The sequence below is a fragment of the Eurypyga helias genome, unplaced genomic scaffold, assembly GCF_000690775.1.
Source record: "Eurypyga helias isolate BGI_N326 unplaced genomic scaffold, ASM69077v1 scaffold29349, whole genome shotgun sequence".
NCBI lineage: Eukaryota > Metazoa > Chordata > Aves > Eurypygiformes > Eurypygidae > Eurypyga > Eurypyga helias.
Genome location: NW_010274431.1, coordinates 7,768 through 21,123, shown reverse-complemented (window position 1 = coordinate 21,123; position 13,356 = coordinate 7,768). Strand labels below are relative to the sequence as shown.

At 40.9% G+C, this 13,356-nt stretch overlaps 1 protein-coding gene across 1 annotated transcript in view; it reads right to left on the bottom strand.

Annotated features, from left to right (window-relative positions):
- Positions 1-7,426, bottom strand: part of ITPR1 (inositol 1,4,5-trisphosphate receptor, type 1) — a 162,150-nt gene extending 154,724 nt beyond the window's left edge. The window contains 2 exon segments of the mRNA XM_010159814.1: positions 3,434-3,504; positions 7,335-7,426. Of these exon segments, the coding sequence (XP_010158116.1) occupies positions 3,434-3,504; positions 7,335-7,426 (163 nt within the window).
- Positions 7,427-13,356: the final 5,930 nt, after the last annotated feature.

Here is a 13,356-nt window from a genome sequence, read left to right as displayed (position 1 = left end):
CCCCCCAAACCCGCATCTGAACCACCGTATTTAAAGTGCATTCAGAAAGCCAAAGTAAAAAACCCACTGAAATCTCACAGACCATAATTATCATCCAACCTCAAGCCCCTAACTTCAGGTGCCATCTACTGATTGGGACGGGAAAAAGGAATGGAAAAAATCCACCACACTGCACCCCTTCAAGTGCTCAAACTAATATTTTAATGACTTAGAGGCACAACAGCATTTAATATGTGAAATAACTACTAGTAAAAACACATAGGGTGCTGGACTGATACTTTTCTTTAGAGTTTTTCCAACTCCAACACTTCAGGTTTTTTCCATCTAATACACCCTCCAAGGTTTAGGGTTTTTTTTTTAATGACTCATTTATACTTTTACACCACGCACCAAATCTTATCTAAACTCTATCCCATCTTACCATCAGTCTCCTCTTGCATTTCACCCCTCTCAGGGCTCCTCTACCACCACATCAGTCTGTCAGCCTACTTCTTCTACAACTTTTGTCAACAAAGCCAGCCCTCGTGTCCTCAGGATACCTCTGTGCATTTTCCTCTAAGCAGCCCGAAAGGCTCTATCACTCCCATCTCTGACTCCAGTCATGCTGCTGCAAATCACTCTGTTCAGCCCAGTTCATCCAAACACACATCAAGCCTCCCTCACTGAATTCTCCTTAGGACAGCTCAGAGCCAACACTTTTAAAAGGCGTAACTTACTAGCACTCAAAACCCACCTCCATTTCAGCTACGAAGCGCTTGCTTTTTGAAACACATTTCTCAGGCAGGGACTATTTTCACACCACAAGCAGGTTATCAGTGACAGCATATCCTCACGGCTAAGTATTACTGTCAACTGCCTTTCGTGTGAGAAAGGCCCTCCCCAGGAAGAGGGATGGTGCATACACACAACTGCTTCGTGCACAGCAACTCTGCTGTATTCCAAGGGTCTAGAGCAGAGGGGAAGGAAAACCCACCACCCTCTAGACAAGGACCTTGCTGCTGCCAGGAGATGCAACTGATTAACCGTAGCCTAGGCAACAAGACTTTTTAAAACCTGAAACACCCATGGCTAGGAAAAAAGCAGGATAGCTTAATTCTGCCACTGGATATAAATGCTTTAGTTTCACACTGAATTTTCTTTAAGCAGTGAATCTAGCTTCTAGATATCTCTCACCACTTCGATTAAGTATGAATATTATATTTACGACTGTTTTACATCTGCCCACAGAAGACAGATCTGCTCAGAGAAGCTTAGAATTACATTTCTTAAAAATAATACCCAAAGCGAGATCCTTGAGACTGGCCACGAAGTCACACGTTCCACGTTCCTTCCAGAAGGTGACTTCAGATTTGGCTGACCTGCATCTGGACACCTTATAGCACAGCTCGTTTGAAAGAGGATTTGCACACAGATATGAACTAGGTTATAGCATAGAGGCATTTTCCTAGTACTGTGTAAAGCTACAATGTAAGTCACTTACATTTGATTAATTTTGGTCCCGCTCTGATGGTATTTTCAAAAGTTAATCCTCTGCTGCAAGCGTCAGTGTTTTGCACCTGAGTGCAAACCAAAATCACACTTCCTCAGGCCTCAAACTGCAGCAATCCCACCAGCTGTCATGACTAGTATGAACCACACAAAATCACTGAATAAACGTGGGCACCACGTACAAGTTCAGTAGAACTAGGTAGATACCAGAACATTGCCCCATCAGTTCCCACCCCGCACTGCTACTGTACGAAACGTGTCTTGTGCTACTGATCTGTGACACTGCCCAAGGCAATGTAGACTACATCTCAAATATGACAAAACTAAATAGTGGGACTACTGAATTACATTCACCAGATGCCCATGGTTGCTTTATATCCCCAGATGTACATGTTGTTTGGATAAATGCACCTTTGGGAAGACCTTGTGTTCCGTTTGCAAGGAAGGTATTTTTACAAAGGGTCATTAAACACACCAAGTAAGACTGTAGAGAAATGGCTGCAGTCCCTGACTTTGCCAGAGACTTCCCGTGCAACACGCCAGACAAGCCTCTGGGTGCCTTTGCTTCATAATAAAAAAGGGGTATTTTCCATTTGTGTTGAAGATGGTGCGATGAACTTCATTATTACTTCGTCTAACATTTATCGTGGAAAGCATTTTATCTTAGACTACACTTATAAAGCATGTGTATAAATAACAGAAATGCCTGCTAAAATTTTATGACTTTTGTTGCCATTTACCATTAAGCATAAACTCCCCATGAAAGCTTTAGTGAAGTAACTGCAAAGGTTGGAAAAGGTTCACACCATTCTTTCTCCATGTATAAATTATAAGTAATATGAGAACATTTACAATGTCTAACCACAATGTTTTATGTCAGACAAATGTCTCTCTGTACTTGCAGTTCCTAAACTGTGCTAGCAAGAACTGCCTTTTCTCATTCTTCTCTCTCCCTCTCTTTCCTCCCCTACTTGTATACCCAGCAGTCTCAGTCAAATCTGGCTTTATTCCTTCATATGATTTTAACACCAAGAAATGCCTAGAGTCAGGGCTCTAGTTCACGTAACACCATTGTTCTTTATGGAGGGCTTAACACTGAATGCTAAAACTTCCCAGGTTGCCTCTTCAGTATTTGAATCATTAGTTATTCAGTTTTCCAGTAAAAAGGGAGAAAAAACAAGAACTTAAGACTTCAGCAGTATTTTAAAAAGAGAGTTTCATTATATGAGACATCTTTATGTCATGGCAAAATCCCTAAACAACCCACCAAAAAACCAACAAAGAACAGCAAAAAAAACCAGCAGCACAGAAGGTACATTATTTTCAAGGGCAATCACCTGCAGTTCTGGCCAAGCCTGAATGGAACTATGGTAATTCTGAGCCCCTGATAAAGGCAAAGCATAACAAGATACATCCAACAAAGAAACAAGACAAACAGTTCAGCTACATCTGAGAACAGCAATAAAAGTTATACCAGTTTTTTTAATATTTGGCTAAAAGATGCAACAAAGGGGTAAAAGAAGAATTCAAGGAGATTTTTCCAAACAAAATCCCAGTTAGTGCTTCTCTTCCTGTTTGAGATTTTTCTTCAACAAACCAGCCTTAGCCAAACTGTGCAAAGAAACAGGCATTAATTTCTTATCACTAAGCATACGTTTCCTGAATGAAAGTAAGTCAAATGTAGTTAATACTGAATGAGGTCAAACAATAATGGGTATTCCAAACATTTGTTCCTTTTCATTTTCTCTTCTCTAGGACAGGGTTTGTTTTTTTCCTTGTGAGCTGCCCTTCATGGACGATGAGACTAAAATATTCTATAGGAAGCGTGGAAGTCGAAATTAGTTGCACATGATTGCACAAAATGAAGGACTTCTTCCATCCAGAAGGGAAATAAGCTAATAAAACGTTGTGGTTTGTCCTGACTAAAACCAGCATATACACTTACCTCTGAATTTTTTGGGTGGGTTGTTAAGATCACCTGCTTCTGGCTGTACAACACACCGATCATCCACAAGGCTGCAAAGAAATGGGAAGTCAAATGAGATTCAATTCCCTTGCAAGTGCTTACACCCTTGTTAGCAAAACCAAAGTCGCTCATTTGCAATATTTTATCCAAGTGGCCACTTCAGCAGAAGACATTCCCCAAATGCCAATTTATGCCAAATCTTTCTAAGAAGCATGCAGCTAATTTTACTGTTGCCCAGAGCTATGCTCCCGGATAGGCGGGACAATAAATAAGTCATTGCTCCTGTATACCGAATCATCTTTATGTCCCCTCCTTGAGGTGCAGACAGAACAGCCCATATTCTAGTTAGGTGAGAGACAGCCTTAGAACTATTATTGCCTCTTGGACAGATTCGAATAATGCTGCAAATGTGTTTATATGAAGGGTACAGAACAGGAAAATATGACGACTATGCAAACTGGACACTGCCCCTATGACCCCTCAAGTATTAAGAAAAGGCAAAAACTGCCACAAGAAAAATTGACTCCCAAGAGAAAGGAAGGCATAAATACACTCTCCTGCTCACCAGTCATAAACACAAGATAAGCCAATGGATTGAACTAACCTCCTCCTGTTCTACCAGGAAGGAGGTGAATTGCACAAATGAACCCAAGAAATTTCAATAGGGAATGCCAGGACAGAGCTCCTCCTGTGAATACACATCGGCAAAAAACCCACAGGGTCAATTCAAAGCCCGAAGAATAAAGACAATAGTTATGATGCACCTGTCACCGTTGCTCTGCCCTTTGCATGCTTCAGGTCAGCATGGAGTCACACTTTTACCAAACACTATTTCCAAATGCTGAAAATGCAACTGCAAACCAAACACTTCGTAGTTGCTGAGTCGATCCTAAATGACTCAATTTGGCCCCTTAAAACCAATCTGTCAAAGAGGCTTTCTACGCAAAAGTAGAAAGTAAAACTCCAAGGTCTTAAAAGTTTGAGAGGTCCATTCTCATGCAGAATCAACTTGAGAAAGATCAAGAGCTAGAATATGAGAGTTGTTCCTTGCAGAGGCTGCTTACATGCAGGGAGCATTCTGAGACCACAATTACGGAAAATAATGAAGTGCATAAAAATTAAGAGATCAGAGAGATCAAGTGGACTCAACAGTTCTATGCATCTAAAATTTGCATATGCAAACATTCAGAGTAAATTGTTTTTTCCCCATGGATTTTCTCCCTATACAGTATTATATATACATATATGTGCTCCAGCAAGAATGGTAGTATTAATATCTGAGCTGACTGAAACACCTGCTTCTAGTGAACAAAGGGCCAAAAAAAAAAAAAAATCGAAAGTCAAATGGGTTACTCTGATCATCCCACAGAGAGATAGTCTCAGTGCAGTATTTCCCTGTCATCCTGAGATTAAATTGAAAAGTAAAGAAAAACTTCCCAAACCACTAAGAAAACAATTTTACAGGGCACAACACACAAAAAAAGATATATTGTACACTGGTAATCATAATGATGACAGCACTGAGTTTGGGAAACAGCAAGAGTAAAATCCCAATTAAGCAACAGTCATGTCATAGGAATATTGAAGAGGAACACTCTTCAAAGATTTAGAACATTAGAATGTATAGTGGTATCTGTTTCTCAACCTTCATTAACCACATGAACGAGTCATTACACATTGTTATGACATAAGACTGTCAAAACTCCACATGGTATAGAGTACAATTACACTGATTCTTTCCTTTGCTTCTTTAATTTTCTCCAGGACAAAGACTAAATTAAATATGGGACAAAACTAATTTGATTATGAAGGCTTATTAAGATGATAATGCATTTCATGTTTCACATAGCAATTGGGATTTCTGGCTTAAATTAGGCTCAGAAGATGTGTGGCCATTATATAATGCAGTTACCTTAAAACAGTACTAATCAAATCAAAGAGGATGCGTGTAGCACTAAGGGATCTTTAGACCTGCCATGAGAACATCTCATCAAGCCTCAAGAATACATGTGCTGGGGGCCTGTAATGTGTAAAAGGACTACCCATGGTGAAAAATATCTGCTCAGCAATGCCATCAAAAGCCACAGCCACTGCATAATGTTCATCATGCACGGTATGGGATTAAACATAACATAACAACTTTCTACTTGTTCTGGAATTATTTACTGCCAGACTTGCTTCAATACTAGGAAGAAAAAAAAAATAGCCAAATGTATTGTTTGCTCAATTCGTTTTGCCAGTTTTCAGCAGATAGTATTTGGCCAGTTACACAGCTGATCGAATACTGCAGAGTGCACATGTCATATTTGACGAGTACCTGGGAAATTTGTCAAATACATTCGCCAAATACTATTCAACCAACCCTACTTACTACATCCCTTGCTTTTATCATACCTTCTTTCCCTTCTGGAAGCATCCCATATTTTCTTCTCTTTCCTATAATAGATCATGGTGCATCTTCAGTGTCTGCTTCCTTCTCTGCCCCCTTATTTTCCAGAATCCTAATAGCTAGAGGACTAAACCTACAAGTTAGTTTGGAGTCACTCAGATGAGATTCCAGCCCATCGTTTCCTGCCGAGACACTTACCAGGATGCTGTCTTTGTACCCTGCTTGGGAGCTCCACTTATCAGATGCATCTGGACAGTAGGCATCAAAAAATTTGCTGTCACTGTACCCACCCTGAGGCCCTTACGGCTACTGGAAATGAGAAAGAGCATGTTGTGTGCGTGCCCACTCACCATATCATCAAGCTTCCTGGTTGCATCTTTGCTACTCATTCAGTACTGAAGTACCACAGCAACGTGTCATGCATGCTATTTCCCTCCCTCTAAGTTTCTCACCGCTTTGAAAAAAGGTGGCAGATGTGCTCCTTGAGCTTCTCATCCAGCCCCCTGCAAGGTCTTCCAAATCAGTACACAGCACCACTGCCAGCTTCTGATGTTCGGAGAGATTTCTCCTCAGCAGCAGTTGAGCAGAATAAAACATACCCTGTCACTTGTCAGAGCTCTATTTCAATTTCACAGCTTTTCTCTGCAAACTCTTCCTTTTCCTACGTGAACGTCTACTTTTTCTTTAACCAAGCGGCATACAGGTCTTACTGCTTAAGAGGCACTCTCCTGCAGAGCACCTATTCCCATGTCTTTGCAGAAGAAAGCGCAAAGGAGCTCTGCGGGGACGCACACCGAGGGCAGGAGCCAGCAAGGCACAGCTCCCACCACAGTTATAGAATCATAGAATAGAATCAGTTCTGAGGTGCTGGCTGTGGGCAAAGCTCAGGATTGAAAACATGCTCTCCTTTGACTGGAGAACAATTTTGTTTGTACAAGAAACCTCAAATACTGTAAGAAAAGACAAAACTAGTCATAGTGGTAAGTTAGTGGTATATAAATGGTTTGGCTCAGGGCTGCTTCTGTGCTTTTTGGTTTTGTTTGGGTCTTTTTTTTTTAGCTTCCTTACATTGCCTGTGCTACAACCTTTTTTTCCAATCAGCAGATAGCACTGGGGCCTGTTCATTCCTGACTGGGGAGTGGGTGGGGCAGGGAGGGACAGGACGGGACACATGGATGGACACGCGACAGACAACAACACGACAATTATTTTCTTTCATTCCCTCCACCCACACCTTAACTTGACCAGCTTCCTTCTCCCCATCAAGGATATCAACACCACACCATAGCCATCAATATGCTCTCCATCCTCCCAAAATCTATGGTAATAATGCTGTATTAGCTTCACATCATTTTTAAATTTAGGGCCAATTCTGTTACATAAATCTACCTTGCTTTACCCAGGGTTTCTTGGGAGTCAGGATCAGGATAGTTAGCTGAGCCCTGCTAGTCCTTATGGATGTTTTCAGTACAAGAGAACAGCTGTTCTTACCCCAAAGTGCTAATAAATCCATTTGTTGAGCCCTCTGCATAGAGAGAACAAATATCTCCAATATGAAGGAAGCTCGACATCTTGTCAGTCATCTCTGGCTTACTGCCCCTAGAAGAACAAAGTACAGCGTTACTATTTATCAGGCAGAATTTCTCAGTATAAGCTACTGGAGGTTACAACAACACGACCCTTTGCTTTTGTTTGTTCATTTGTTTCAAAAGTTGAGTAAGTTCTTTCACTGGAATTTCAGGTATCAAAGAAAACACAGCATGTCAAAATGCTTGCTTAGAAAAATAAACTGGGGAAAACCAAGCAGCTCCTGGCATCCCATTCGGTGTGGGATTTTTTACGGATAGCCATATTCATCCCAACAGATTCTCAAGCCATTTCAAGTCCAGGTGTACCGACCTGTCTCATACCACCTGTGAGAGACCTGCCTCCCTTTAAGACCTATTATTTGTACCCCCTAAATCACAACACATTTCTTTGCCAGGTTCTTTGTCAAAATCAAAGGCATGTTTGAGCATATTTTAAAGGTCCTCTGGTGTGCTGGAGTGGTGCTTGTGGGAACAGTAAGTAACATAAAGCACTGGCATGATTCACATCAATATTTTTTGGTCATGTCAAAATAGTGACATGACCAACACCAGGGCAGCTAACAGGTGCAGTCCCAAAGACAGCATGAGGTGAATACCCACTGAATATGCCCAACCTCTAATTTTGCATGAAAAAACAAAGATTTAAGATTTTTCAGAGTCAAATACTTTAAACTACGTACGTAACAGGAAACTAAATCCCTGAGAGATCAGGAATGCTTCTGTTACTAAATGTAATGCTGAGGAGACAGGCACTTAGTGCTTTCAGCTTCCATGGTATTAAGAACTATCCATATTTCCTTTTAAACCTCAAATCCTGGACCAAATGATACACGACCTACCTGCTATTTAAATAAAAATAGAAAAGCCAGTCTCTATCTGTCACAGCAGCAAAGAAAAAGACAAACAACATGAGCCCAGATGAAAAGAATCCCAACTGAATAGATTCTCAAAAACGTCTTTTCCAAGGCCAGTTATTGGTTTCTTGGAGATGCTCCTAAGCCATGCGTTTTGATCACCGAGTTCAAAACACTGGAACAGCTTTCTATGCTCAAGGTTTCAAACAGCAGGCAGCAACACAGTGAACACTATCAGGACCAGGCTCACAGATTTAAGGGAAAATAATTGAACACGTTTTCACTGTCTTCAACATCACACCCAAATCAGTTTTAAATGGTCTACAACGAGGAGAACTAAGCAGCAGGAAATTATGCTTATTACAGAGCAGAGCCCTGATACTGTACAGGGGATAAATATTATCTTGTTTACCGAAAGTGTAAGGATCAAGTTTATTAAGCAAGGCTGGAGCTCAACAAGGACAGATTCATGGAGATTTAAAAACTGATGTTGATAATGCACTGCAGATATGAGAGTGCAAGCAAAAACCTAAAGCTACACTTTTCTTCTGAAAACCTGGAAACGGCTATCCCTCCTCACTGCTTCACCCCCAAAGGACTGGTGGTGGTGGTAGTATTAACAATAACTAAGTCAAAGCACATTATAGACATTCTCATGCCTGTAATGCCTATGTCATTTGTACAATTAAAAATAAATTCATCAAAACAAAAGATACCAGTCCAAGTTCACATGCAGGGTAAGTAAGTGTCAGCTCCTCTGAAATCAAATCTGTGTGCATACAGAAGCAAACCACTTGGATTCATGTTGCTTGTTTAATGCCAAGTCTTTCAGCCACTGCATATGTCACACAGTCCATTCCCATTCTCTCTTGATAAGTGGAGAGAAAAAAAAAATCACTACCTATTTTAAGATATATGCCACGAAACATACAGAAATATGCTGAGTCTGAATTAGCATCACGAGAAATACAGCTTTCCTTATTTCCCAACTTTGAAGTTCACTATGAACTTCATGTTAAAAACCATTTAAGCCCTAAATTAATACAGCCCAAAGCAAAAGGTATCCAAGTTAACAAGAAACGTAGACCCTTCCAAACAACCCCTTTTTACAATGGCATTTAAGGTATCCCATTTGGGGCAGGGTGAATTACTTTACTGGACTACGTCATTTTTCCTTTAGAAGAGGCAGATGTTCACCACAGCTGTTCCCAAGAGAATGTGAAGGTCAAAACTACTGACTTCCATTAGGGAAGAGACAAAGTTTTTTCTTGACAAAAAAAATTCTCAGACCATTGACCAAAACCGGACCCAAGGACAATCAAATTTCTCCATTAAATTCCAGAATACAGCCTCAATTTTCTTGTATTTTCTTTAGTGAGGACGATGCCCACATACCATGTTGTATGCCCTGATACTGTAACTGCGACATAAGAGAGTTGTATACTGTGACAGTAAAAACGCCTAAAATAAGCCCTTTAGCCTTTTATTGACATTTCCATTTATAACATGGTTAGCAACTTTACCTATAACCATTATATGGTTACAGACAACAGAAAGGTAGTTTTGTCTGAAGTAGTTCAGGTACATGGCATGGTTGCCATTCACTGCCAGTCTGTTCACCAGATCCTTTTTAAATTTTTCATGGCAAGCTCGCAAAGCCATCGCTGCAGAGTCAGGTTCTGCTTCTGTCCATCTCAGGGTGCAAGCTTCCGGCAGCACCGCTGAACCCCAACTTCTCCCATTCCCAAACAGGAGAGCCGGGCTGCTCACGCTTCCTGCTGGTCATCAGCTTTGCTGGAGTCAAAACTTAGAAAGCGTCGATCTGGCTACAATAAGGTTATTTTTAAAGGCTTTTCTCAGGCAGGCAGTATTCAGCATGTACGTCCTCACTCACCCGTTCTTGTATTCTTTTTGCATGCTGTTTGAACGCCAATTGGCGCGGCGTTATCGCCAGCCCAATAGGAGATAGTCGCATGGAGCGTGTCTCCGCTGCTCTCATGAAGCATCCTGCCAACTCCAAGCAGGGTAAACCTCTTGTAAAATACCTATTTACCCTAAGGCTCACCCACAGTCAAAACTGCTATGATGAACACTGTCTGCATCTATTACGTTCTTGAATAACTGAATACCAAAAGTCAGTCCACGTTTATCTTCAAACACACTGTTTCTGAGGTTGGCTGGTGCTCAGGAACATGCTGAACTGGCAGATGGAGTAAGGGACTAAATGACCCAACAGGCCTCCTTACATACGAGATTTACAAGTAAAGAGAATATTTTCTAAACTGATTTAGCTTACTTCAAAGCTGCTTTAGTAGTCTCCTCGCAAGGAACTCATGACACCTGACAAAATCACTCCACTAATTGATCCATTATTTGCATTAAGCACTAAACGATCAGCTACCACGAAGTGCGTATTTTCCACCTCTGATGAGGACAACTGGGATATCTGAGACAAAAAGGAAAACTGGAAGGTTTTCAAAAGCAAAATTCCCAGGTTCCCAGTTTGAAAAATCTTTTAAAACCAGCTCAGTCAACATCCACTGACCATGCCAATCCCCCTGAAATCACACCTCCATGGGGATCTTCAGCTGGAGCTGAGGCACTAGAAATGTCAACCTTGGCATATTTATCTCACAGGCAGAGCACAGGGACTTGCAGAACAGGTTCCCTCCTGGACACAGCAGCCAAAGCATCTGTGCACATCCCCTCAGTCCAGGGGGAGATGCTGCCCTTCCCGCACCACCTAGGCCAAAGACAGGTGGTGAGGCCTGGAAGTACGGTGCAGGGCGATCCTCACACACACTCTCAGTACATGGCTTTTGCAGCTGAAAGCACAACCACCCCACTCAAAAAGCAGTTATGCTCAGCAGACAAATACAACCATTGCTCTGCAATTTATTTTAGATATGCCAGCACCAAGAGCAATTGATTAATACTGGAGGAGGGACAGCCCCAAGAGAACATCTGCAGTTATGGCTAGGCACAATCCGAGTTTTAATGGTGTTCTCACATCCTCACAAGAGAGGAGCCCTGCAAAAATCCATCACAATCCAGGCGTAACACAGCAGTCTCCCGGCCACGGAGCAGTGTCATCCTTTTCCACAAACACTGGAGGGGGGAAAAAAGATTCCTTCTAGGTAAACTTACTTGCAAAATCAAAGATGAAGTAGTACTCTGATCAGGAAATGATAGCAGCATGGCAGTACTAGCATACTGATCTAGCAGAAGTGAGTCAGGTTTCTCCCAACCAGTATTATGAGGCTTAACTCAGGTGGCAGCAATGTCGACAGCAGCAACACAAGTTATTAAAATAATGTTCTTATCCCACTAAGCTGAAGACTATTTTTGGCAGACAGACAGACATATTTTTTAAGATGAGAAATGAAACATGAACTAAAATTGGACTGTACACTGCGAAGTAGACTGTATCTCCCCAGACATCAAAAAACACTTGAAAGATGAACACATTCTACAGTACTTTTTAAGCCCTGACAGCTTGAATTCTTTTAATTATGTTGGCAATGACTTCCTTATGTATGTTATCTATTTAAAAGTCAGTGCATCTTTAAGTATGTTTCATATACGGCTTATCTTCACAGGAAAATAAAATTAAGTCCTTGTTTAAGATGATGCTCCCCAAAAAATACAGAAACCTGCTCCCCCAATAATAAAGAAACCTGCTGAAAGTCATGTGAATTGCAAGGCACTGCTTTTTCACTTTGCCAGTCTTTAGCTTTGCTCTGTAGGTCCGGATCTGAAAAGGCATTAGCTAAATCCAGGCTGTGAATTAAACCCACGAAAACTTTCTATTTACCTCAGAAGTTTTATGACTTGCCTTTCCCCTACTATTCTGGACTGCTTTGGCAAACACAAATCTGTATCACAAGACCACGAGTTTGGTCTTGTGACTGAAGACAAAGTGCCAGAATCATGGGCATAATTTTTTATTATTTTCTTACTTATAGATTATCTTGTGCATACCCGCAAAACAATCTGCGTTTCATATAGCAAAAGCCAGTGAAGAGAACCAATCTTGAACTGCAAACTAAGCACTTAGGCAAGGTTTGCAGGAGGCCCTTTACCACCAGGCACTACCATTCCTCTCCAAACCAAAGGTGAAGTTCTGCAGACTCTCCCTCATAACTGGCTTTGAGGAAGATTGAAAGGTCTCAGTCATATTTTAGGGCATAAGTAGATCTTATGCGTATCCTGACAGCCTTGAATAAGCCAGTACAAATTTGATATAGTCACTGAAATTCAACTCTGAGACATTTCAATCCATTTTCTCATGAAAACACATTCCATAATGGTAGTTAACGCAGAATTAACAGTGAAAACACTTAGAAATCAAACTGACTGTTAAATATCAAATACCTTAATGAGACAGCTGCTTTTTGAAACTCTCAGAATGGGAAATGCAACTGCTTTGTAAACATTTCATGCTAATTTCTCCCATCACTCATCTAGATCTTGATGCTACGTTAGAAAAAACAGGCTTCAGAGCAATGCTGAAAAGTTTGCTTTCCTTGAATAGCAAAGTCAAGGCCCCCTTTGAAGTCCCTCCTTATGGGGACTGTTTGCAACAACATTTCTGCAGTATGCTATTTTTCATCTCAAGCAATTTAATGCTGAAAGTCTTCTCAAAGAATCTGAAGCTATTTTGCTGATACCATGTCTTACGTATCTGCTTTGTGTGGGATTTTAATTCTTTAACCTATGACTGCAAATCCTATTTGTAAAATAAACGAGACCAAATATGTCTTATTGCCTACGGTTTGATTTCCAGCAACTGGGACACAAATTACTTAATCTTTTTAAGATGGTTCTAATGATGTTTGTTTTGAGCAAAAAAGCTCCTTGCTGTGCCTTGCAAACCATGATGTACTCAATTCTCTATTATCATATTTTCACTGTGGTTTAGTGCTCAATTAAATAGAGACTGGCAATTTTATATGTACTGCTACAGAAACTGGAGCAGCACTTTATGAAAGTCTTTTTCACTATTTAGGTTGTTTCAGTAAGAATAGAAACTCAAACTGTACTTAACTGTTCCAACTTCATTCCTGCAGA